The 27,980-nt window shown below is 38.6% G+C and overlaps 2 protein-coding genes across 3 annotated transcripts in view; one reads left to right on the forward strand and one right to left on the reverse strand.

Moving 5' to 3' along the window:
• LOC137278011 (adenylyl cyclase-associated protein 1-like) overlaps positions 1–7,541 on the forward strand; it is an 86,803-nt gene extending 79,262 nt beyond the window's left edge. Inside the window, exons 11-14 of the mRNA XM_067810043.1 lie at positions 122–245; positions 441–523; positions 2,678–2,821; positions 6,134–7,541. Of these exons, the coding sequence (XP_067666144.1) occupies positions 122–245; positions 441–523; positions 2,678–2,821; positions 6,134–6,214 (432 nt within the window). The 3' untranslated portion in view covers positions 6,215–7,541. The remainder of the gene's footprint in view (positions 1–121; positions 246–440; positions 524–2,677; positions 2,822–6,133) is intronic.
• A 10,686-nt stretch (positions 7,542–18,227) lies between these two features.
• The window catches only part of LOC137278013 (glutamate-rich protein 3-like), a 44,122-nt gene continuing 34,369 nt past the window's right edge, over positions 18,228–27,980 (reverse strand). For both annotated transcript variants that reach the window (XM_067810044.1, XM_067810045.1), the window contains 7 exons: positions 26,386–26,763; positions 25,133–25,321; positions 24,407–24,463; positions 23,746–23,912; positions 22,966–23,097; positions 22,183–22,274; positions 18,228–21,601 (listed from right to left, as the gene is read on the reverse strand). In XM_067810044.1, coding sequence (XP_067666145.1) covers positions 21,004–21,601; positions 22,183–22,274; positions 22,966–23,097; positions 23,746–23,912; positions 24,407–24,463; positions 25,133–25,321; positions 26,386–26,763 — 1,613 coding nt within the window. In that variant the 3' untranslated portion in view covers positions 18,228–21,003. The remainder of the gene's footprint in view (positions 21,602–22,182; positions 22,275–22,965; positions 23,098–23,745; positions 23,913–24,406; positions 24,464–25,132; positions 25,322–26,385; positions 26,764–27,980) is intronic.

Below are 27,980 nucleotides of genomic sequence, written 5' to 3' on the forward strand. Positions count from 1 at the left end.
TCAAAATGCTTCTACCTGACTGAAGGACATTTCTGTCCTGAACTAGATGTTTCCCAGAAGTTGTTTTCTATCCATAAGTGACTTTGCCCGACCGTGTGTCTGTATTGTCAATGTGTTGCAGGAATACCACAACAATAACAAGGACATCGTCATTGACAAGACTGAGACCAAGCATGTGGTGTACATCTACAAATGTGTTGGCAGCACCATCAGCATCAAGGGCAAGGTCAACTCTATCCTGGTTGGTGAGTAGCACTGCTCATAGACTATACAATCAGTAAATTTACACTGTGTATCTTTTTTCTAAACTGTCAATTCTTTCTGGTCGGTTGATTTGTAAGCTGGAAACTAGTACTTTATCTCCTGGTTGACAATCAGAGTCTGTCTGAAGTTGTTCAGAGAATGTTATATCACAGTTTGTCCTGATATGTCTGTTTCAGATGGCTGCAAGAAGAGTGCTGTGGTGTTTGAGGACGTTGTGTCTTCCATTGAATTCATCAACTGTCAAAGTGTTCAGGGTCAGGTAGGCCATTTCATAGTGATAGCTTGTTGCAGAGTTTCAGCCCTTAACTTGGCCAGGACCCCAGATTCTTAAATCAGACATTCTCTAATTATCAATGCCCCAGATGCTTAAATCAGACATCCCCAAGTGTTACGGTGCTAATCTAAACAACCTTAACTAGAGGAAGGTCCGTAAATAACCTTAACCAGGGGTTGAAATATGTATAGGTAACTTGGTTCCAACTTGTGGCAAAGGACAACCTCAGCATATAAGTTTGATCTGAAGTTTATTATTATAACAACAACAGAGCTACATATGAGGTAACAATGAACCTGAGAAATAGAATTTAAATGTAATCTCCGTATTCACAAATTGGAGATATAACAAGCTACTAACATGGTATCACACCTGAGGCATAAACTTGCCCAACCCCTTACAAACACTGAGACTTATTTGAGTGCTTATATCACCATGCACAAGTGTACAGAGTTTAAGAAGATTTACATTGCTTTCAAGAATATTTACTCGAAGCCAAGGTATTGATTTGATAGAACTAGAAGTCAATTAATGAATCAGTGCGATAACTTATAGTTTAGACAGTTATGTCTAAATATGAAAATTTGACAAGTCAAAGATATCAAAAGATAGTCGATTAGGGACACGTAAACACAGTTAAAAGACTCTTAGTCTACCCTGAATTATTCCGAAATCGAATACACCTCAGAGGAATTTTACCGTGTTGCAGTGAAAGGTTAAAGTATTCTTATAATAGGATTCACTACACTACACAGCTCTTACACCCAATAATGTGGCATAAAACAGTACTAGACCTACCATGACATTAAATCACATCCAGCACATAATTCCCATAAATATGCGGTAAATGAATATAACACCACACACTGGTAGTTCAATCCAAAAACGGAATAAAGTTCCCACTATCTGATTATCCTGACTATCTTGGTTAAGGAGCGCTGAATCAGCGACTGACTCATGCCGACATGCATTATGTCTGAAGATTTTGACTGAGTAACGCTAACAAGCATTCAACATCATATTTTGTGTGAGAAACGTGGACGTCAGAGTAGACAACGCCACTCGACATTAGGTTATTCTTCAGCCAAGGCCAAAGTGTGCTTACTCCAACCCGATAAAATTACTATTATGAAACAATAACAAGCCGTAATAAGTAATTCTTTACACCATTACAGAGTTTATGACTTGAGGAATCCCATCGTGTAAGGAAAGTCAACAGTAATGCTTTAAACAATAAATTAGACAACTTAATGCGTGACTGACCTACTCGAAAATGATGAAGCTACCAGTTCAGAAAGTAACTGTGTTACCATTAGAGATTAATGGATGTTAAACCACACCTGAAAAGTAAGCCACAAACACGGGCTACCAATAGTTATCAATTTGGTGAGTCTTAAATAGGGAATAAGTGACCGAATAAGTTCGTAAATAGAACTTTGTCGAAAACAGGTCACCATTGACCAAAGGGAGAGAACTCTTACGGTCAATCTCGTAACACCAGGTATCATTTCCCCAGATTCTTAAATCAGACATCCCCCAAATATAATTGTTGTTTTGTGTGTATTTGTGGGTTTGTGAGGTCAACAAGTAGTTCACATCTATGACCTGTCCACTGACTAAAGGGTTCTGTCCACTGACCATAGGGTTCTGTCCAACAACCATAGGGTTCTGTCCAACAACTATAGGGTGCTATGCACCAACCATAGAGTTCTGTCCGCAAACCATAGGGTTCTGTCCACCAGCCATTGGGTGCTGTCCACCAACCATAGGATTCTGTGCACTGATCATAGGGTTCTGTTTCACGTAGGACATAACTGAAATATTGCCACTCATGCCAGGGTCAAAGTGCCACAGAGGATCAGTTTCAAGTATTCACCCTGGTTTCATCTTAGGGGACCCATGTTGATAATCTCTCCTGTTTATTCTTCTTCAGCACAGATTCTTCATTCGCTAGTTTCTGTTTTATCAGCTCATTATTACCAATATTGAAATGTACTGTTTCCCTGGTGTTTTACAAGTTCCAAGTATGTTCTCCTTAGACACTAAGTCATATGAATATACCTATGACATCTGTGATCATCCAGATGAATTGTCACAGGTGTCGTCAGGACCATGATTAATTACTACTGTTGGTTTTAGGTAACTGGAAAAGTGAACACAGTTATCATCGACAAGACAGATGGCTGCATGATGTACCTCAGTAAAGAGTCTGTCAAAGCTGAGATTGTCACAGCCAAATCCTCCGAACTCAACATCTTGGTCCCTCTAGCTGATGGAGAATATGTAAGTGCATAGACTTTTATTAAACTTCAAGTAGTTTTGCTCTCCAGTCTGTAGAGAACACTGTGAGTTGTCTCCTTGTTCCATATTTATACTACTTTGAGGATGGTGAACGCACGCATGTGCGTGCACACACACAAACACACACTGGATTGTCTGGTCTTCACTTAACTATTTACATCGAATGAATCAGAATCACATGTCATCATGTCCCAATGGATGGTTTCATTTGTTTGATGGATAAATCAGACTGTGATATGTCTATAGACCACAAGGATATGGATGGGCTATTTTCTTAGTTAACCAACATTGACTTGTTTACAGATCCCAACGTTCAAACTTCCTGCTGAACTGAAACTACAATAATCTCCCATAGTACCCGTCTGAAACAGAAAATATATGGTTTCATTCCTTTGTTTCCTTTATCAAAAATCCTGTAAATAACATACATATGCACTGTTCAAAATGACAGTGAGGCCAAATAAAAACAAATTGTTGTGACTCCGATTACACATCTTTAAAGTTACATATTTTTTTTTAAATACAGACCAAACCATTAACATATTTATCCTCTCTGTAATTGTTCATTCAGTCAAGTTAGGTTTTATCCCCCAACTGATGCATTACAAAGGGAGCTATCCCTTTATCAGGCATGACTTATATATGGGCAAGACATTCTTTTACAGTTTTTTTTTTTTTCAAATCAACAACCTTTTCTGTTGTCTCCCGCTGTGATATTGCTGAAACTCTGCAAAAAGCGGCTTTATATATAAATTGAAACTGAGTCAAATCAACATCAACTGGCACATGGACATATACACCATCTTTCAGCGAAGTCATCCAGAAGTCCAATAAATATTTCATCTTTCCTTGAAATGCCAACTTTCAATCCACAACTGAAATAAATAAATGTCAAAAACTTAACATCAACAGATGATGCGCAAAATAAAAGATCCTTATCAACTACAAACTGCTTTCATTGAGCGATTATGGTTGCCATGTTCATATGAAAAGCACAATAAACTGGTTTAGATTACAGAACATTTACTGGTCATGATTGAGGCCCATTTAATCGCAAGTCATCGGGGTACTGTATCATTTTGAGGTGAATATCCTTTTTTTAAGAGTAAGTCAAAACGTGTAGCTTTCATTCGGTGTAGCACTCAGCTACTGCGGTATCGGTTGAACTGTTTAGGTAAATTGTGGCTTCCCACTTGTTTGGTATTTTTTAAGAAACATATTTATTGTTATGTTTATAATTAATCACCCAGAGCTGCTTCTGACCAAATTAAAGCAGTCTGACAAGTAATTAATGCAAAGGAGCCAGGTTGATACACACAAATGTCAAAAGTGTACTGCGGTCGCAACAGATACTGTAGAGTAATGGAATGTCACTTTGATCATCAATATTTGGTTTGCTGTCTACATGACTATCAGAAAAATGGTTATAAGAAAAAATAAACTCAATTCGTAGTTTTCAATCATTCACTGACTGGTCATGTCATGCCACAGCTTCCATGGCTTTAACAAATTTGACCAATCACAAATAAGGATACATTTTTCTAAGCTGCATTCTTATTGGTTGTCAGACGTAAACGTTCAGTGCTCCATTATCGATCAATGTCGTGTGTGAAGAGTGGTCAGTAGAGAAGTGTTTCAGACATAAATTAAGTAACAATAAATGTTAGAATTAAATGTGATTCTTTCAACACTTGATTATTTATTTCGTGATTTGTACCAGTCTTGATTTATCTTCGGTTGGAGACCAACATTCCTTGACATAAGAACCTCATCTGCCACTTTGAATGCTTTGTGCATGTAAACTTAATAGACTTCACTCAAAGATAACACAAATAGCCCGCAATGAGAGTTCCAGGCACTGAAAACGCCAAACGAAACTCGCTTCCAGGGACGTTTCAGCTGTAATTTCTAAGGAATATCCTCTTGGTAAAGAGCCATGGTGTTCCTCAAATACTCGCAGCATCGTAAAGACATATTCAGCGATAGCAGTTGTTTTTGTTGGCTGAATGATCACATTTGGCGAAAATAAGGGCAAGCACATTTGCGGCCATCTTGTCAACTTTATCTATCAGAATGACCAATGTTCTTCAGTGTAGGGAAAAAATGATGGTATCTGAAAGCTTTTTATACAGCTAAAAAAAATATGTTCGGCACCAGAATTCAAGGGTTGGTCGGGTAATTGGAACCACATCATTTTTTTTTTTTTTAGAGACATGAAATGGATTTTAATGTGATGTTTAAAGATACTATTCAAAAGATTCACGTGGTACTAAAGATGCCAATTAGAATGACCCCTGGATTCAAATAGTGTAACCCTATGTCCAGACTTCATTGTTTACAGATCGCTGCCATATAGCTGGAATGTTTCTGAATGCGCATTAAACTCAATCACTACCTTTCACCAGCACAAGGACCAAAATGTTGATTGCAAGAATAAAACTGAGATGCAATGGTCAAGCTTGCCTTTGCTCTTCAAATCACTTTTAATTTAAGCAAACATCTCAGTAGTCCTTCCCTTTTTGGGATTACATCAAGTATGGACCAGTCAACTAACTTAAATTTGTTATAACCGTTGTTTGTTAAATTCATGAAAGTGGAGGGACAGCAGAATGTCCTATATGACAGCTACCTAAAGGCATGTTACTTATTACCATAGTGTTCACAAGTTGTAGTATTAACTTGACTATACTGTGGAATCTCTCAAATCTGGACTTCAGGTAATCTGCGTACTACTGTCTGAGTCCCAGCAAAATTCTTCGTAATTTATCATTGAAGCATGCTTTATGATCTGGACTCTCTCAAATACAGATTACAGACTAAAATAGGAGTCCCAACAATCAACTGGCTATAAGAACAATACACTGTAATCCGTTCACAGCTGACTTAAATGAAGGTCTCAACAATCAGCTTGCTTTGCAAACAATGCTTTGTAATGCAGACGTAGCTGACTAAAATAACAACATAAACATCCCTGTGACTTTTGTTCACAATGGTTAATGATTGAAAAACATTGTATGACATGAAAATTTACTGAAGCAGCAGCAGACATTTCTAAAGAAAATAGTAAATAATATTTTGAGTATAAATATAAAAAAAAGAAATAATCTAGCCGTTGATTGTCTTTAAAAAAGGGAGGTAACTTATTGTGGCAGTGAACATGGTAATAAACAAAAGTAGTCTGACCGGACTGCTTTTCCATCCAGACGAATGAGTAAGTCCATGTCCAGTTCCACCATATACCATTGCCATAATCCTCTGCACTCACTGACCAACTGTTACCCTTATGTGTTGCAGAAAGAGTTTGCTCTCCCAGAACAGTTCAAGTCGACATGGAACGGGTCCAAGTTTATCACGGTTGCAACTGAGAGTGTTTGAAGAAGCGTTGGTGCTGAGAAAATGTCATGCTGTCAGCTTCATGTAATGTGCTGCCTGAACAAACTTCAACCACAATATTCCTTCAATCTTAACATCTTTGTACAAAAGAACTTTTCTAACAATGTGCACTATTTTATGGAATCAGCAGCATTTTATAAACCTTATGATTAATCCACAAATTCATAAGCTGTCAGATGTAAGCCTAATACTGTAATCATTATTATTTTCTGTCTGAAGAAAAATATATTTTTCATGTTTTATTCTTTTTTTAAAAAAAAGCTTTCTTGTCATTACACAAAGTAATGACTCAAGTATAGGACTGAGACCAAATGCTGTAGATGCTTCAGCTAAATGCCTTGTATTAAGTATCGGTAGATGCAACATGGGGGCACCACAAGTCCTCAATGCCGTGTAGGATCTCTGATGTGTTTCCGAATCAACAGCAACTGTGCTTCAACATTACACATATCCTAAGAGGGAATGAAAGGTTTATGGGAATTAAATTGATTGTATGTAATATGATAGAAATCATTGCCTCTGCAAGGTTGAGTCCTCAATACTAAATGTGATCTCTGACATGTTTCCAAATCAAGTAACTACAGTTCCAGATCTCAAATACCGTAAGTGGGAATGGAAGGTTTAGAAGAATAAGACTGATTGTATGTAACATGATAGAATGTTTTAGCATGGCCTTTGAGAGGTTGAATGAATGATCAAGGAAGATCTGTGGATGTTGTGTATCTGTAGCATATCCCAAAGAAGTGGACCAACGATCGAAGTGCTATTTTGTGGTACGAAAAACCCAGTGATCAAGAGACCAGTTCCTACCTGTTACCTTTTCAGATGTTTTTAGAATTAGATTCATATGAGAGCTGATCAGGTAGCTGGATTTATATTTTATCTGTATGGGAATCATGTCAGAAATTTTAGAAATACCTTCAACCTTGCAGGATATAGAAATATTTGAGCAAAAGCAATGATGGCAATTGGGAATATTGGAGGCCTTTCTGTACAGCGTCTGCTCAGTGAGCATGTGTTGTAAGGAAATTTATGCAAACTTAAGAAATGTTTATGACTGTTGCTTGAAATATAGTGACCTGTATCTGTGTTCGGTGTAGGGGACTTGTGGGTCTCCTGATTCGTCTTTCATGTCAGTACATCAGTACGGTTACTACCACACAGGAGTTACACCACTTGCGGAGGCGAAGGAAACCATTATATCAGCTTGAACTTTGCTGTCCGGGACATTTTGTTGATTATATTTATGTATTGATAATTGGTAAAATAATATGAAATAAATAGAATACCAAGGTGCTGTTTCAATAAATTTGTGTTATTTTCTTGCCCGGTATTGATCAGCTAAGCGGTGGATCAAAAATCCATTACTCAGATGGTTCAAGGGGCGAAACACATAATTCATAATTTTGCTGAAATATACTCTTAAAAAAATGTATGGGATAATGAACTTTCAATTTGGATAGGAAGTGTAAACGTGAACAAATGTTTCAAGGACAGACATCTTATGAACGCACCACCATTTCCCTCTATTACAACTCCAAAACACAATGCATGATATGCACATGCACAAGGCAGTAGCCCCAAACACGTGCATGGGGTCCCATTCTTGATTTTGACGTTTTTTCAAGAAGGTCAAGAAATCACTTAGAACATAAATTTTGACACTCGTCTTGCATCACACTTTTGTTAGTGTTTGTTTCAAGTCGTTTGTTTTAAAATGAAAATTGGACACATGCAAATTACATGCCATACACCAGTCATCTTTCAAAAGCAACTACATTCCAAATAACGATAGTTGTAAGGAAATGCAAATGGTGATGCACTCTAAAAACATTCAACAATACCAAATCAACACTGATTGACTCTGATAAATCTCCTAAATATTTTTAATCATAAATAAAAAGAAATGAAGATCCCCTACTTTTTTTAAGAGTATATTTCAGACATACTTTGTCAGAGTTCCTTCACACAGTGATGGGGTGCCACCATTAGGGGTGACTATTGAGGAGCAATAATTACACGATGCCATTTAGAAAGTGGTCAAATGCAACATATGTCATATATATCATATTTTTCAATCCCGGATGGGACTCAACCAAAAAAGTACTACAATTGTGTACTTTACTAAGAAAGTGAAATCCCAAAAATGACATGCTGCATTTGACCACTTTCTAAATGGCTTCATGTAATCATAGCTTTCAGGTGTGGGAGCCAAGCCGATTTACACTCGTCAGAGGGGTACACAAAGTACTCAGGCTAGACTACCAGTTGTCCGACTTTCATTTTTGTGGAAGTCGCGGTGGCTGAGCGGCTAGGCGGCTGACTTTGTGTGCTGGCGATTAGGTGCCTGACTGAGTGTGCGGATTCAAATCCCGGATGGGACTTAACCAAAAAAGTGCTAAAACTTGTACTTTACCAAGAAAGTGAAATCCCAAATATGACATATGTTGAACTATAGCAATAGTCTCTTGCAATCAGCTACAGTGGAAGCCTTTTAAACCGGCATTTGTTTTGACTGGCCAAAAATGCTGATATTGAGGGTTTGTTGAACATGTCCCATCCACCCCAACAAAATTTCAATGGTATAGATTGTGAAAGCGTCATTTGCCTAAAATAGTTGATGAAATAACATCATCCAAAGTGTTAGAAAACTATGCTTCAAGGCCGATAATTGCGTATAAGCTCTGGCTGTACAGGGTCTTGGAAGCAGGGGTACAGCTGCCCCCTATGATTTTTTTACAGGTTACTTTTTATGCATAAACGTATTGATATAACACTCTTTTAATGTTGATAGTGCTCCCTTAATTGAGAAATGATAACTTCGGCCCTGTTGTAGCTATTCAAAGTGGTCTGTCAGATAACGTAATCACTTTTGATACATTCAGAAGCTTACAATTAACTCTCTTCACATTCTTTCATATCATATGTTACATCATGTCAGAATTTGAGTCATCTACAAGCCAAAGTTGTTCCGGTAACAATCACCTACCATACAAAAATACATGCCTCTGCACAGTGAATCAGTTCATTTGCACTGACTGATCTCTCTGCTGGCATGCTGACCTTTTGCATTTACTCGACGTCAGTTCAACCAATCGACGGGGAGCAGGATCTCTCAACATCAGAAAAGGGGATAAACTGACCACAAATGCTCGAAGATGATCGTCAACGGCACAAGAAGTCAAGATTGTTGGTAAAAACACACCACTACCAGGACAGTGGGACAAATCAGCGGTCCCCTCAACAAGTCTAGTCATGTCGCACATACGAATGAACGATGGAGTTCAGTTGGTCCAGCCATGCTACCTGTTGGTAGGCCTGAGGCACATCAAGGTACATTTGTAGTTCTTAGGACGTACTAACCAACCTTAACAATAACTGTAACAAGAGATAGAACGTGTAATGATTATATAAACTACTATGCTCGTTTGATCATAAACAGTTGTCATTATGTGTACATCTGTGCCCAATCCCCAGACAGTTGTTATTACGTATAGACTGGGAAGAAATAAGCCCCCCCCCCCCCCCCCCACGTGAACAACGTTTTCAAGCAGTTCAAACCCGTCTTTAGTCAGTTTATATTCGTTGTGAATTAGACCTACCATGTTCTTAACATGCACTACCCTACTTCTTAACTCAACCAGCTCGTATTCAGGCACCTCTTCCCGTTCTCACTACATTCGCACTGTGATTCTGGCGTATGCAGTGGTAATAGTGGTAATAACAGACACGTCCTGGTTTGATTTCTGTAAGTACCCAGCCCATTCTTATTTCCGTTATCAGTATCAGAAATTGTAGGATAAATTGCGGTCAAGTCTTGTCTGTCTGCGTGCGAAGTTGACCTGCTGGAAACTTTGTACAAACGTATTGCAACTGATGTCCAACTATATTATGTCTGCACACGTCCCCATTAAGTTTGAAGTACGGCGACTCCGTTCGTCATATGGCAATCTTGTTTAAGGTGTGTTATCACTCCTTCCCATTTTAGAACATGTAGAACATTGGACAATGGGAATTGTCTTACAGAAGTCATCTGAAACTCACCAACTGCATTCACGCAATTGGGTGACAATCAGGATTGTGTCGGTCCTTATATCTTGTGGACAGTTTGAATATAAAACCGTCCAAATTCAAATCTTCATTACACCTGACAGAGACTTATTAACACACTTTGGAAACAGGTCAAAACACTTCAGTATAATATCAGAGAATGTCAGAGAATGTTCCAGATTGTATACGCGTACAACGTCCAGAATAGCTGAGTGATTGAAGCGTTTTGACAATTAGTGTAGGTTCGATCCCCAAAAATGTAATATCAGAGAATTTTCCAGATTGTATGCGCATACAACGCGGCCATCAAATCCCAAAGTCCGGATTAGTTGAGTGAGTGAGTGAGTGAAGCGTTTTGACAATTAGTGTAGGTTCGATCCCCCCAACATGTTAGTTTTAAAGCCATTCTGAAGGATTCTCACGTTTAGTGAAGTCCTATATTATTATGTTCTCATTTTGTGCAACAAAACACAAGAAAGGTCATTAAAACATCTGAATTTCATAAAAATATCTTTATATATCTCTATAAAACATGTATTAATTTATATGTTCTATTGTCTGCAGCCAGATCTTAATACACGCATAGGCAATGTACGATTATTCAAAACCAGATTTAATCCATAAATGTACAATCTACGATCATTTAGATGCAAATCTGAATAAACAGATGCACAATCTACGATTATGTAAAACCAGATCTAAATCCACAAATGTTTAACCTACAATGTACGATGACTGGAAGATGCATCCACACCGTGACTTGTATCTACGTTACAGCTGATTCAGCAAAAGTACATGTAGCTAAAAATGTAGCCAAGAGGTATTCTAAACACTGGCTAGTAAATATAACATCTTATCATCTAGCTGACTAGGATCAAGACGTAGCTCTGAAACGTCGTATGAAGAATAAAAAAGCAGTACTGTTATCGATAAAACGTGTCATGTGTTTAAAGTTATATTGTTGGTTTTTTTTCAGAATATCGCAAAACTGGGAGTATATCATATGTACTTTGTAAATCACCTAGGTGTCAATATTGTGGTTTCAAATACATATTCCTGTAACGTCAAATTCATCCACATCGAGAGACTTAATTCATTCAAAAGGTATGATCCAACTTTGTCTTTCTAGGATGCATGTCACATCACAACACATCTTTAGAACTAGTTTGCACAAGGAAACAAACCCACCACTGAACATGATGGGCTAAAACACTTCCGTGTCCACCACAGCACCATATCTTGATGATGACATGCATACAGCGATAGATGTGGTTTGGGTGTTCCAGAACCCGTGAAGGTCCCAGAGTAGAATAGGCCTTCAGCAACCCATGCTTGACATAAAAGGCGACTAGGCTTTTTCGTATGAGGCGACTAACGGGATCGGGTGGTCAGGCTCGCTGACTTGGTTGACACATGTCATCGGTTCCCAATTCCGCAGATCGATGTTCATGCTGTTGATCACTGGATTGTCTGATCCAGACTCAATTATTTACAGACCACCGCCCTTATAACTGGAATATTGCTGAGAGCGGCGTAAAACTAAACTCACTCACTGGGTGTTCCAGTGGTGTAGTGGTGTATGTATGTGGGTCGTAATTAGTGGTGACTGTGTTGCGTTTCATGTTGTGTCGGTGGCTGTGGTGTCTATACGTAGCGGTGCATGTGGGGGTGGTACCCCATGCATTGGTGGATGTTGTGGTGTACCCATGTAATTCCGGTGGTGGTGCGCCATGTATTGGTGAATGTGATGGTGGTGTCCCATGTTGAGATGATTTCTCACTTTAAACAAAAAGTAAACCAGACATAGTGAAATTAATATTTCGAATCCAAGTAATTTTATCTTGCCCACTGAAAATTTAAGTCTTAGAATTTTATTCAAATTAGGATAAAAGTTGTTTAACAAACAATCATAGATTCAAATCGTTATTGCTGGTTTGTATTGCAAGGGGTAAGCGCAGCAGTTAGAACAGTGAAACAAGAGCACGTGCGGTACGTGATGAGCGTTAACTTAGACCAACCCAAGTTCTCGGCATTGTATTTAACGTGCATACTCCCTTCAAATGCAAACAAAGAAATTGATTTGAAACAATGATTGTTTGTTAACAACAACTTTCATCCTAAGGTGAATAAAATTCTGAGAATTAAATGTTGAATTGGCAAGGTAAAATTATACGATTCTTAATTTCACTCTATTCGATTTACTTTTTTGTTTAAAGAGACATTCATCGGTACGTTTTCACGGCAAACAGACTGTAATCGCAGAATAACACGAGTGAGTCACGAATGCAATGAGCAGTGATAAGCACATCACAATTTACAACATTCTCTACCACGGACGACAGTTGTTTTAATTTATTTGTATTGAATGATCCATACACCTATGTCACTTTCGGTTTAACTCTTTGTTTCGGGTCGTCGACTGGGATTAGGTTGCGTAAGGTGGCTGGTTTGCCCTTTGTCGTTTCCAGCTGCACACTTTAAGCGAGCGACCGAAGTGAGCGACTGAAGCCCGCTTGGGGTCTGAGCACCGACTCACAATGATGTCAAATATTCGTCGTGAGGACAGAAAGTCTTGAAATCCTGTAGAGGTAGGACGACTTCAAGGATTCTTCGGAAGGGCGACAGAGGACCAGACAGGCAGGTGTTTTCAATTCTATTTGTAAGAAAATATGCGTGTTCATGAATGTTTTTTTAATAAACAGAGCACACTCATTCTCTCATAGTGTACAGCCACTTAGGTATAGACGGGAAAGGTTGATACTGTTTTCTGCACGTATTCGGAGTGGTAGTGTAGCCTAGTAGTTCAGGTGTTGGCACGCCATGTTCAGTTCCAGAGTTCGAATCCACACTTAAATACTATGTCTCACGCTCACTTTGATGCCCGTCGTTGGAATACTGCCAAAAGCGGCATAAAATCACACTTACTAACTGTTGTTAAACCAATCTACATACGCGAGAAATGTGATTTCTGATGCTTATGCATGACTAATTTCTTTCAGACGCAGGAACCATGGCACATTCTGGATTTGGTGTCGTGTCCCTCTGAACCCTTCCACCCGGATTTTAGTACACTGGCTTTCCGAGGGACCGATGGGATGAGCTTTGTCTCATGGGGCTCCATCGTACATTTGCTCTCCGCGTAGCCCCCCGCCGACTGTACGTGGAGTAGGTTCGGTGCTAGGGCCTGATTGTACAGTCAGGATGGTTGTTACAGCAACACAGCTAGTTTAGGGTTGGCACACTCTGTGGCCCCAGTCTTTTCAGCATCCCCAGTAGGCCCAATGCTGACTGCACTTGACTGGTAGATTAGGTGGTAGTGTAGATAGGGCCCCCTTCGTGCATGCCCTGTACGATGCTATCTATAGATAGTATAACTTACTGTTAACCCACCATTCCGTCCTTCAGTAGGTAGTTAGAGACAAAGCAAGTCCCGGCTGGTCACTTTGAGAGTCAGTGTACTGGCCGACTGCGCGGCCACCTGCTGGTAAAGCATTTCAATATTTCAGTTTAATATTTAGGTTACATATTGTTTTCACGACGCAACATATTTGTTTTGCATTTAAATCTATGGGGATCGTCGAATAACCGAACGCTCCAAACAACCTTAATTCGATTTCCCATATGGAAATGATGTGTGGAGCCTACATTTGTTGTCTATCGCTGTGATATAGCTGGAGTATTGCTGAAAGCGGTATAGAACTACACTCACGCAGCCATAATATGTATTGTAAATACAAATTATGTAAAATATTCTTCACTTTTCTTAGTAGAACCGTCGCCCTTGCACGATTCTGGGGTTTTTTCAAACATAGTTTGAAGAAACCATAAAATGCAATGCATCCTTGTTTACCATGACGTCTACTGCAAAGTTACACCTCGAGTTTCAGGTCTGACTTTTTTTAACGTGTAGGCATAAATCCTGCATTTATACACACAGTAAGTACCAATGATGTAAAATATGCTCACTTTACTGTTAGGAGCGTGGATGCCATCGTCCTGGGGGTGGAAATGGACCCTGAACTCCCCAAGAGGCAGGACGACTGCCAAGAAGATATTCCATGGACAGAAGTGGATCAATGATTCTTCTGTAGCAGGATGTGGGTGTGGATGTTTTACTGTTCGTACATTTTGTGACAATGTATTGTGCGTGTCTACTACTGCAAACCCTCCGGTAGAATAGGTAGCGTTGCATACGTTGAGGGAACACGGTTCCAGAGTTTTTTCTCAAAAATGTTTTTATCTCTGGTTTTACGTGTCGGGCTTCAGTTACCTTTGACCTTCTTCAAATTTGAACAAGGTCAATTTAGACACATTCTCCGGCAACAATGTTGGTGTTTATGTTCGAGGATTTTGCACTGTTCCATGTTGGGAATGATGACATTAAAAAACGTAATCTGCTGGTCCAATTGTACTTGTTTGTTTTGTTGTGTTTGAAAGTTGTGAAATCGAGAACTGTTTTTGTCCATGCTCGACTTTATCGCCGAGTAGGGGTGTTTGTTTTTGTCATACACTGCCATACACTGCTGAACACTGCCAACACAAAAACACGCTAAGAAACAAGTCCAACATTAAAACAAAAATGCATCAGTACACGGGCGTATTATAACATCTACAAACCAGAACTTACAATACAAAAGCCTATCAGCAGTACCAGTTCACATCGCACAGACACATAGTTCAATGTATGTAACAAACAATCCAGTGGTTGTCTTTTGATGAGGCAAGACATTAAATTGAAAAGCTCCCACCCACACCCACACTGGTGATTGTTGCCCGAACAGCTTTGGCTTGTAGATGACTCCAATTCTGACATGATGTAACATATGATATGAAAGAAAGTGAAGAGGAGAGCTAATTGTAAGCTTCTGAATGTATCAAAATTGACTAAGAGTTATCTGACAGACCATTTGATAAGCTACAACAAGCTTCTATACTGTGTTAAACATGTGACACCAAATGACTTGTTTGTTTTAAATATCAGTACATATTTAGTCCTCTGCTATGCTTAAGCAGGGATACTTTACTCTATATAGGCTCCCTGGTATAAGTAGTAAAACTAAAGAGGCGGGAAACCTTGGGAGCCATTTTGAATGCTGGATAATATGAAATAATTCCATACAATGCGCTATCACTCTAGAAGTAAACGGGAAACAAAAACAGCTGATTCTAGTTACAAGAATCATGTAAACTTTCAATAAATAAATCACCACCACACATTTCCAAGAAAGGTCGGAGAATCGTTAAAATCCCCTGTCCCAAAGAATAAGCTGTAAAACATATTACCACGACATGACCATACAAAATTACTTTTTATGCCCAAGCCACCACTCTTGATGTTGTTTGACACTTGTCTCTTCTAAAGTAGCAAGTAACTGCCGAGAAGGCAACACACGATAATTCAAGATGACGGTCAAAATGGCGGCCATTTTAATTATTTTCAAAAGGAAAAATGTCAAAAAAAGTTATATGTCCTTTAGCAATACACAAAAGTCAAAATGAAAGTGGTGAGATTGATAGTAGTAAAACTATCCATGATTAACTTTGAGAAGTTGTCGGGCAGCAAACCAAATGTCATGAAAATGCTTACAGACCTCCAGCACATAAAAAGACCTGTGGCAAAAACCTGACACCAAGATCTGAGAGTATTACATGCCTTTTCATAAGCCCAAGACATCATACTAACTGAAAATAGTGTCAAACAAAATCAGTATCAGATTTTTCAGCTGCCTCCTGCTGGACTAAACCAGTTAAAACAATAACTCACTGAAGCTACACGTCTGCACCAATACTTCCTGCACTTTGTGCTGCGCGTGTATCAAGGAAAATCAGTAACTAAACTATCGATAGTCGCACGTACCATCAATGCATTGACAGTTTTTCGTTTCTAACATCGATATGGAGATTCAACAGTTGCAATACATCAGTAGGTCGATGCATTGTCACATTCCTAGCCAGTATGATTGTGGGAAGAGAGGGAACCACATCCAAGAAACACGCAATAGTAGTCATGGCCCTCGTGCTTTGTGTGAGGATATATTCCACTTTAACATGGCTGTTGATTCATCCAATACACGGTGTAGCCGTTATATTACCATCTATAAAGAGAACCCCATGCATAAGGGGTCAAATATAAAAGTGTTTTGTTCCTATCTGTGAAACCGTGACTCAACACAGTGGCTTGAAGCCCAGTTATCAGTGCTGAAACAAGATGTGTAGAAACCACAGTATAGGTCTGTTATTATAAGTCTAAGATTTATGCTTGTTTTGGCTCCCCCATCCGTGACACCACTGCATCTGAGTCGTGTGTCACATCACAACCACCTCAACTTTTGCACATGGAGTTGTGTCCCTTTACAAACCACAGATTGAAACACACACACACACACACACACACACACACACTAACACTAACACTAACACTAACACTAACACTAACACACTAACACTAACACTAACACTAACACACACACACTAACACACACACTAATAGACTAAAGATGACCCAGTAAGAATTACAAATGAGTACCATATATTTATTAAGAATATCTTTTTTCCCAATATACTTTTCCATGTTTCAGTTTGGATCAAAACAGTGTCCACAATGTGACTGCACTTCAGCTATATTGTAGCAACATCGTGGCAGCTGACTCCAGAAGTGGGCTTCACACATTGTGCCCATGGAATTGAACCAGAGTCTGATGTGATCCCACATGCAAAGTAGTGTTTTGAGAGCAACAGGGTGTTCAAATGGAGTTGTCTCCCTTTATACAGAAGGCTCTGTTTAAATGACTGACTTTATGATTCTGTGTACAAACAAGGGCATGGTGTCTATTTTCACTTCTTGGTTTATAGTTTTTGTGAAGTTAGTCATGCTTTACTTTACTAGCAGTGGGATGAGTTGACCATGTCAGCAGCACCTTCTGTATGCCATCCTGCACAACATAGATGCCTTAATATATTATCTTTCAGTTGGGTAGCCTAATGGTTTAAGCGTCCACTTGTCACACCAAAGACCAGGGTTTGATTCCCCACATGTGTACAAGGTGTGCAGCCTAATTCTGAAGACCCTGCCAGCTGGAATATGGCTAAAACCAGTGTATGAAACTCCCCCCAAAAACACAGGAGGCCCACATCCCTGAAAACTGAAAAATGTGGCGAGCCCTGTTAACATGAAACCAACCCTGTACTAAAAGTAGAAAACTGAGATATGGTGTCAAATAATGTTATGAATGACTTACATGTAGTGAGGTAAACTAAAACATGTGCAAAAGCATTTAAAAAAAACCCCAAACAAACATAACTTGGTGTATACTGTTGATTCACTTAGCGTCACTGCCATCTGAATCGGAAAAACAGAAAAGAACAACATTGTTCATTGGCTGAAAGCATTCTCTAAACTAATCACAAGTGGTGTTCGATAAACTGGTAGACTTATCTGTGGAAGTTATGGTTTGATTCATCATGAACTTATAATACATGCATCATCTGGCTAACACAATTGTAACTTATTTTCGAAATATGAAATGCCCCACAGGGCTGGCTATAAAATAAAGTTGTAAGCTAACTATGTAACAAGCACGCAGCAGGCTGTCGGGCAGACACTAGTTCATACACTGCTACAAGTGATGTAAAACTAACCTCATTCCTCAGTATCATTCACATGTATAATACTTATGTTACGTTCTAAATAATGAATTATTGTTTTAACTCCCAGCCCGACCAATAATATCTCAGTCTTGTTGTCGACAACTCTGCTGTTAATGGCAATCTACCCTGAAATATCAGTCTATGTAATGAACAAGAGGTTACCATCAATAGGCTGTATTATTACTTCTGGGCAGGAGGGTTATAAGCCATCATGGAGGAACGAGTTTCAAAGTGAAGTAATGATGCAGATACACTTTGACCATCATGGCTGTAAAATACAAAACGGATATCATTTGTTGACAATAAGTTTATTCTCCATGTTGTTTCATCTACAGTAACCATTGGGTTTATCACAGAAAGAGCAGTTTTCCCTTGACCAATGAGGAATCATTACATCTACAAGGCACCAGATGTTATGTTGGCAAAAAAGTTTCGTGTTTAGTAGTAATATATGTACAACGCAGTATCAGTACATACCAAATTTAACTAAAACAATTTACAAACAACAAGACTATAAACACAACAGCTATACAGGCATGAGATGTCTTCAAAACATCGTCATTGTTGACAAGAAATAATGTCATTCCAAATATTGTTCACAAACTGAAGCAAATATTCAAGAAATGCCATGAAATTGGTTTCAGATAAAGTCTACCCATTCAGTAAAACCAGTTTCAGGGAATCATTATTTTACAGACTTTCTTGAGAAGATTATTGAAACTTTACACTATACTACTAAAAGCCGTAATTATGTGTCACTATTATCATAATTATTAGTAATAATAAGAATAAATACAAAATGTCATGTTTACACTTTCTTGTCAATGACTTTGTGATATGTCTGTGTGTATAATTTCACTCACAAGTCAAACAAATATCATAAAATATAAAGATATAGTCAATCAGTTTTGGAAACAACATCACAGAACATTGATTTCTGTGGTGTCTATAGACCAAAGGATGATGTTATCTTCAGTGATCTGCAACAATATAAACAAACTGGCACATACAAGCCCATCACTATGAAGCAAGATGATAATGGTCAATGAAAGTCACTGGAATCCATTCTGCAATGGACAGAATAAAGTAATCTGCATACCATGTACAGGTGGGATATATGATGACACAACAATGTCTTATCACAGTTAGCTCTAAGTAAAAGTCAGATGGCACATACAGATGTGAGCAAAAATCTTCAAAATCACACCCAATATTTTACAATAGTTACATTGACTATACAATCTTCATTTGATGGATCACAGTTTTCAGTTAAGGGTGGAGTTGTTAAAAAATGTCTTAAGTGTCGACATTTGGATCTTGATTTTCAAACTGAATGTGAAATGTTGAATACGTCTCAAAAGATCAAGAGAGATAATTCTGTGAATCAAGGACAAGGGAACTAAACTCTTGATATTTTCCATATTCAGCATTACTGACATGTTTGGTGAAATAAGAATGTCAACTGACCATTTGACCAGCATTGCGTTTAACAAATTATTGATCAAAATTGAAAGAAACAAAACATTTTTTTTATGAAAAAAACATCACATCAAATTTCTGACATGATTCTTGCTAGTTTCCAGCCTTGCCTTACACCATCAAAATATGAAGTAAGACACACTTACAAACAATATCCAAGTATACATAACTATTATTTAGGATAGGTACAACCATTCACCCTGCAAGAAATAAAAACACTACATACTGATCTTGCCTTTTCCATAAGTCTCACTCACACACCATCAAGCAACATCTGTCACAAGTTGAATCAAAATGATAATAATGAATAATATATTGCATCTTCAACACCATGCAAGTAACACTAACCTTAGAAATGAATTACTACTCTAATACCTAATGTTTAAACATATATAGATATTTATCTACTTTTATCAGAGACCATATAATAGATCTATAATAATAATCTATTATATGGTCTCTGCTTTTATATAGATATCTGAAAACCATTTTACACAACAATTTCTCTTTGAAATATTAATGTTGCAATTCTGAACTGAATTATATGTTATAAACATAACTATTCCAATAAGTTGTTCAGGAATCAGTCTTTCAAAGCAGGAAAGACGTTATTATAGGTTTTCATTTTATTTCTACCATCAAAATTTAAACTTCAAAACTTAAAGAACAAAGAAAATTTAGGGGCCAGTAATAATTTACTGAAGTGGATGGGTGATGGTTGTTATATGTTCTAATATACTGCTAATATCACCCTAATGGTTGTTACAATATATTGGGATGAACTTTGCATGTCCTTGTAAATTTGTCTCAAGGCCCAGTCAGAAAATACAAAAGGCAAAAGAACTATATAGTCTATTACATTATGAAATGTCCATTCTTTTCATGCCCCTTCCCAAATATATGCATAAGTTTTGTCATCCTCCCCTACAGACTGTCAAATTTCTAGTGACCCTCCCCTTATTCCCACTAACCATGCCTTTTCACCACTAAAATATATTCTACTTTTTGATGAAGCCACAGAAGGAGAAAATAAATTCGGAATTAGATATGAATTAATGTTTTCAGGAAGAAGACAACACACACGTAGTGACACGTCTCTTCATGACAACAGGGCGACGTGTTCAGATACAGAAGTTCAACTGAATGAATAAACCTGTTATTATGTGCTATCCAAAAAATACCATCTTGCACTGTGACATTTCACTGTACAACATACATAGCCACTTCCTAGCAGATACCATAAGGAATAAAAAAAAAAAAAAAAACACTTAAAAATGTTTTAAATAAATATATTCACAAGGCAGACAGAAGCACTAGAAGTAGGAAGTTATTATCAAGCATACCCATAAGCCTATGTGCCCAAAGGCACTTTCAGACAGAGCAAAAATATTAACGTGGTAACATGTTTCCATGATGCAGATGCAGAGGTGTTTCAATTCAAATTTGCTAGTCAGCCAAATTTTATTTAATGTTTAATACTAGTGAAACTCTGTTACACTTAACTTTAGATATACTAGTCATTATGGTAATGTATATATAATAGGTATGTATAGTTCTAGGTTTGTCCGAATAATAGACAGCAAGCTTGAAGCATATCATCGTTTTGAAGATGGAGGGGAATGATTCAAGGACAGGTATCTATTAATCTCATCTAGTGTCTTCTGAGGAATGTCATTGCCTGGCCCTAGGGTGAGATACTGTACAGTGGTGTTGCGCTTGAGGAGGTCAATGAGGGCACGGCCTCCTGCCTCCTCAATTCCTGCATTGGCCACCTCAAGGGTTGACAGTGATGTGTTTTTCTTCAGACCCTCAACAAGTATACAAACACCCTCATCACAGATCTTGTTGTTCTGTATCGTCAATGTCTTTAGGTTCTTGTTCTTCGCTAAAGCTGCTGCCAGTTTGGACCAGCCGGGATTGGTGATGTCTGGGCAGCTGCTAAGACTCAAAGTATGAAGGTCAAGGTTACTCTCAAGAAGCAGTGCCACGTCCACCATTCCGTCATCGGTGATGCTAGTCTCGCTGAGGTCCAGTTCCTGCAGCTGACAAAAGCGACCCTTAATGGACATGACAGGTACTCCCCCCATCTGCTCTGACTCTCTCTTCTTGTACTCCTGGGCCTCAAATTCTATGTCCAGCAGCCCATCCACTAGAGTCTGAAGACCCTCGTTGCCTATGGGGTTACCTTGTAACCTGCAACAGTGTAACAGACATTGCTGTAAATATTTGTTGGTGTATTCAAATATGCAGAATGTGTAAACAACACTAAACATAACATATTTTGCTCATTTTCCAGTTATCTTCAGTTATGATGAGTCAACAGCTTTCGGAAACACTTGTGTGTTTGATGTACATGTAGAAGGAAACCCATGAAGATCAGGGGCACCTTTCATGAAGCAATCTTAACTAAGGTTAACCTTTACTCGCAGTCTTAACACTGGCCTTAGGGTACCTTAATGACTTACAATCACCTTAGCGCTTTGTGAAAGGAGACCCTGGGCTAGAATTGGTCCTCAGCAACCAATGCATGTCGTACGAGGCAACTTATGTGTTCGTGTGGTCAGGCTCGCTGACTTGGTTGACATGTCTCATTGTATCCCATTTGTGTCAATCAATGCTCAGGCTTTGGTCCAAAGGATTGTCTGGTCCATATTTTTTACAGACTATCACCATTTAGCTGGAATATTGCTGAGGGCGTAAAACAACAAACAAATAAACATGATGTACAAGGAATTATAGCTGCCATAAAGCTGCCATAAACTGTCAGGACTTACAGCAACATGTCAATGGATGGTTTGATCTTTAGGATCTCCACGAGAGGCACTACACTTCGAGGGCCTAGAATGTTGTTGTTGAGGTTCAATATCTGAAATCAGATAACATCAGCTTTATTTCAACACTTTCCTAATGTCACTATCCTCCATTATGATCCTGTTTCAGTGACAACTGGAAACAATGCCATCGAAATCTTGTTCTACACACTAAAGCAATTCTTGAGACAGGCAGATCTCTGTTAAAACTCCCCACAAATGGCACAATCTGGTATGTCTAAACATTCTGACATATTTTAATTATTCTGGACAGTATGTTAACATCATGATGTACCTGTGATTATTCAGTCAATTCCTACCCAGATTTGCTCTTGCAGCAGGTTTGCATTCGTTTCAAAAACTTTGGCACTTTGTGACAATACTGACTCAAATTAAGAAGCTGGCATAAGAAGTCCATGGTTTTAACAAAAAACATAGATTGTGGAAGATGCTATGTTGAAGCCAGGTGCTGAATGTCAAAGTGCCAAACTATCCATGACAGACATTAATACACTGAAGGGTAGCTGAGATACATTTTCTCTTGGTGCTCTTGAGTCCGTTATACAGCTTCAATAAACTCAAATCTGGTAGTAATAGCCATTCTAACCATAAACAATACAAATATTTTCATCACATTCTGTCACAGTTAATCAGCATTTTTACAAATGAAACTTCCCCTTTGCTAATACAGACAGCCAGTGCACAGAGGATGTGGTTCAGAGGGTGTGGTTCAGAGGGGTGCCTCACCCGGGGATTGGAAGGAGACTTGGCCAGAGACTGCAGCAGCTTGTTCATTTCATCTACTCCAAGGCTGCAGTTGGAGATGGTGACTGCTTGGAGGTTGTCCTTGATCTCAATGGTCTGCATGATCTCCACAACCTGAAGTCAACATACATAGTAGGTATGCATCATCCCAAAATACATCTGTAAATATCTGTCAACTGTAGCTAAATTTCATCAACAAGACAAAATTGACATAACAAGATATCATAATGTTTGCCCACCCCATCAACCAACTGATACAGAAGTAGATGCAGGTACATACACAATAAAGTGCAAGACAATAAGAATTTGAGTTTCCACACAGAAGTATGGATTTGTGGTTATGATATCAGCTCCTTTTTTAATGGTCACGAACTGAAAAAGAGGCTTATAATTTGTTCTCCTACAATATGTAAAATTAATTAAGTAAATTAAGTAAAACAGGGTTAATTTGTTTTTTAACTCATGCATCCCTCTACTATATCCTTAACTACCCTTTTTTCAAATTACAATTGAAACATTTCTTCCACTACAAATATGGTGCAAAATGTTCTGGGGTACATATGCTGCTCTGAAGTTCTGAGTTCTGGAGATGTTGCGGATGTCATGAAACAACAGAATATTCTGACATGTACTTTCAGTGCTGTGTTTTTTCTTAATCACACACATACCACAGTCTATGATTTTTTTGGTCAAGGGTGTATATAGTAAAACAGTGAAGGTAATATAACCTGGACAATCACCGATGCGAAGAAAGTTAACTACCTGTGCTTTAGTGAGGTTGATGTTGTTTATGTCGATGGCGTTCTGGTCCTCCAGCAGTGGGGTGAGGCTTCCTGGATGCATCGTCTGTGGCGGCGGCTGCACAAATTCCAGAACAGACTGCCATTTGGCAGCATCATCATCATCTGCTACTTTGTCAGGGTCATTACCTGTAAAACCAGGGCAAATATATACATAATGACACAGCTATGAAATATAAATATTTTATTTTATATGTTGATAATTTGCCATATTAATATTGCAAATTACATATATGATGATCATAATTATGGTGATGGTCAGCAGCAGCAGCAGCAGTTGTCGTCGTCGTCGTAGTAGTAGTAGCTGTAGTGGCAGTAGTAAGAGTAGTAGAAGTCGTAGTAGTCATGGTAGTAGTCGTCGTAGTCGTCGTCAATCATGGAGTTTAAGGAATTGAGATTGAAAATACAATGTGCCTCTGTGATGAACATCCAATGAAAGAGGGAAAACAAAAGCTGTTGCCAGTTTGGACCAGCCTTTGAGCAGTTGAACTGGCTATCAATGCTACACAAATGTTAGTATGTATGTAGATAACATATACTAAGTATATACTAATTCCTATTGCCCTTTTTACATTGTTATAGTTGTTTTTGTAACTGACATTAAAGTTATCTGTATTATTTACCTCCATGCATGTTTTCAGTCTCACTTTCACTGGCCCGTCTTGTCTGACCATCTTCCCCTAAAGAAAAATAAGTGTTATGAGAAAGTGGTAACACATTACAGTAATTCATCTCTAACAACAAACCGAGACATCTGTAGTACTTGATTTACAGATGAAAAATTATAATACATTTGAAGGCATATTATTCATTATTCATTAGATTATTTAAACCATGGTCAGAGAGGTGAGAGTCAAAGAGTTACTTCCCTTTCCATTTGTATTTCCTTGTCGATTCTCAACAGAATCAGTGCAATAAAACAAATGAATTTGAAATTCTAATTTTCTTTCACATATCATTCCATGTCACAAAACCAAGATATACAAAACTGATACAAATAAGAACATCATAAGATCACTCCAGTATGATTTACAAATAGGGCTTTGATGAGTACCTGAGAGCTCAAATGCAGTTTGACTGACTTGATATGAAAGTCAAGGACTCAAGTACCCACTGAGGGGAGATAACCAACATCTTAACATATGTTGCAGACATTTAGAAGCAAAAGTTCACACACTTGTCTGACTGCATTCTTACTTAGATAATACAATGACAATTGGGTGGCGCATCACAACATAAATTGGGTATTCTTGTCCAGGTTAGTGTCTTGAAGCACAGGCAGACAAGGATACTCGAGTCTGTTAATTTTGTTCTCCCAGTCAGAGCCCCAATTCAAAACTCCAACCAACCTGTCTTCTCATCAGATTCTGTTGAATGTTTTGGCTGATACTCAAACTGTGCTGGCAATCCACCAGTCTGTCTGGGGCCCTGTACAGGTGTTGTTGCCTGATCCTGCCACTCCCCACTTCCCTGTCCCTCTCTTATATCAGGTGTGGTTGGGATGACTACAACAGTTGGGACCGGAGGGGGAACTTGCTCTGAGCAATGACAGTCCAGTATCACAAACTATGTTCCTATTGCTTATTGACACCATGACTAATAAACATGTGGCAATATTTGAATTTTGAGAGAAATGTAATTTCAGCAGATGTTAATGCAATTATTTAAAATGAAATAGTCAGTTTAGCTACTGTAATTAATTACATATTATGATTAGTAGCAGATTTAAACAAAAGTTTCAGTATGTATGTAACTGGATGTCTGACAGATTACTGATAAATGTTTGTAAAATTATCTGTTGCGGATGTGCAGTTTCTGCATGAATAACATAATCACAGCTTAACAACCATCTTTGCAATAATATTGGGGACTTCACAGCCTTCCCAGGAGTTTCAAAGTTCAAACACACATTGCATTACAGTCATGACAGCTAGTATTACTCTCATTATCGCATGGGTTAGGGGAAGAGGGGCCACGGAAGGACCACAGTCATAAGGTGCTACAAGTTTTTGTCCTGTTCCACAAGGTGTAATCATAAACTAGGTGAACTCAGATGGTGAAGACTGATCTTTCTGTTCTCAGTCCCTGCAGTCAGTATCTTCAGTACAGCCCAACACTCAAGGCTATGGGCAACAGCACCTCAACAATGTGATGTGAGCCATCATTCATAGTAGTGCTGTTTGGGAGCAGACCTATTATAAACTATATCCTACTGAAACTCCATTCCATGGTCAGAGATACAGCATTATGTCCGAAACTGGTCTAAAAGGGAAATTAGCTATAAAAACCCAAGAATGTCTTACACCTTCATCAGGGAAATTACATTAAACAATAAGCTGGTTTAATCACTACTTGTAATGTCTTCAAGAACAAAAATGTCTCTATATTTTCAATGTTATTTCTCACCTACCAACCACAATTGCAAAAGAAATATCTGTAAACCAAGAAATAAATGTCTGCTTTGTTAATGTCTGCTTTGTTCACATATTTGCCGTTAGGGCAGATGGAAAAAGCGTCTATTGTGATAATTCAGGTTATATTCTATACAAGACAGAGTCACAAGGTTACAGTGTCAAAGGTTCACTACATATCTATATCATACCTGTCTGTTCAGCTGGATGAGATTTTGAAAGAGACCTGGATGGCGATGGAAATGTTGTCTGCTCTGGCTGTGGTGTTGCATGTGGAGCAGGAAGATTTGTCTGCTGTGGTTCTTCTGAGTCAGAATCTTCAGTCTTAGTTCTGTCACCACCACTTATATCAGTTGACACCACAGCTGGAGAAGCATCAGTCACTGTCTTGGGAGCGGCATCCTCCCTAGAGGCAGAGTCATCAGTCTGAGGGCTTGTGTCCTTGAGTCCCCGAGGAGTTTCTTCCTGCACAATCAGTTCCCCTTCACTCTCTGACTCCATCTCTGAGGATGAGCCAGAGGTGGCACTGCTGTCACTGCTGGAGTCCACACTGGATGACCCCGAGTCTGCTGCAATGTGTACACTGTGTTACAAGACTTGTAAGGACAACTGGTCACACCTCACATCTGGTGCTACTTACAGCATCACTATTTATAGGAGTACTTTACCTGCAGCTGTGACACCGTATCTGTTTCAAAACGTAATCAGGACAAGGCTGTAACCGTCTTCCAACCAAGATCATTGACCAATAGTATTCCTCAGCTGCTAACTTAATCCCTTTCTTTATCAAGTGTCAGTGAACACCATCACTATGATTTCAAACCTGTGTACCCAAGTTTACTATCATTCCTGAACAGCGGTCTTCTGATTGATATCAACCTTCATAAATCTCTTTATCCATGCACATATGCATAGTCAAAGCACTAAGATATTAATGCCCAAGATACCACATACCCATTTGTTGCCGAGTGAACAGAGGTAATTTTGAACAAATTAACTTGCCTAAGGTGGACCACATGTGTCTTTATGGGGCACAGCAGAAGTACAAGATACTCTCAATGGTCAAGCTACAGAACACATCATCCATCTGTCTGAGGCATTTGTTGCTGAATTTCATCTGATTTGGTACCAGGACTCTACGCACAAGACCACACACCACAGCATTAAAAATGTCTTATATTGTCAGCACTATATAGTCTTTCATATTTGGGCCTCCTTGGTTGCCTTATATAGTCTGGTTCATAATTATTGAGAATTTTTCTTCTTACTTTGAGCTATCCTAACACCTCAACTGATTCACTGATACTTAAAACTAAGTAATGGTATAAGGGAGGTAACTCATCTTGGCCTACTGAGTATAGTACAATTAGAGTTACCTCCCCTGAATTTGTAGCAGACGTCATTTTCCTCAGCACTGTCAACAATGTCTGCTGAAGATAAAAGAAGGTTGATTTTTGAGTTGTGTAATCAAGGAATTGATGATGTAAATACATTGGCAGAGAGAACAGGAACTCCTGTTTCTACTGTGTATAGGATTAGGAAGAATTTTAAAGAGGGAAAGAATTTTGGGCACCAGAAAGGAGCAGGGAGACCCAGAAAATTGGACTTCTCAGATCGCGCCCGGCTGGGAATTTTAGCGTCTAAAAAGCAAAGAGCAAGCATCTCCAACATCAGGTATGAAATGATAGAAAGGGGATCAACAGTTGTATCAAAATCTACAGTTAGAAGAAATTTGATTGATCTTGGATGGGAGAAAAAGACTGGAATTCCTTCTCCTCTCATGAAA

This window comes from Haliotis asinina, chromosome 3, assembly GCF_037392515.1.
Source record: "Haliotis asinina isolate JCU_RB_2024 chromosome 3, JCU_Hal_asi_v2, whole genome shotgun sequence".
NCBI classification, from domain to species: Eukaryota; Metazoa; Mollusca; class Gastropoda; order Lepetellida; family Haliotidae; genus Haliotis; species Haliotis asinina.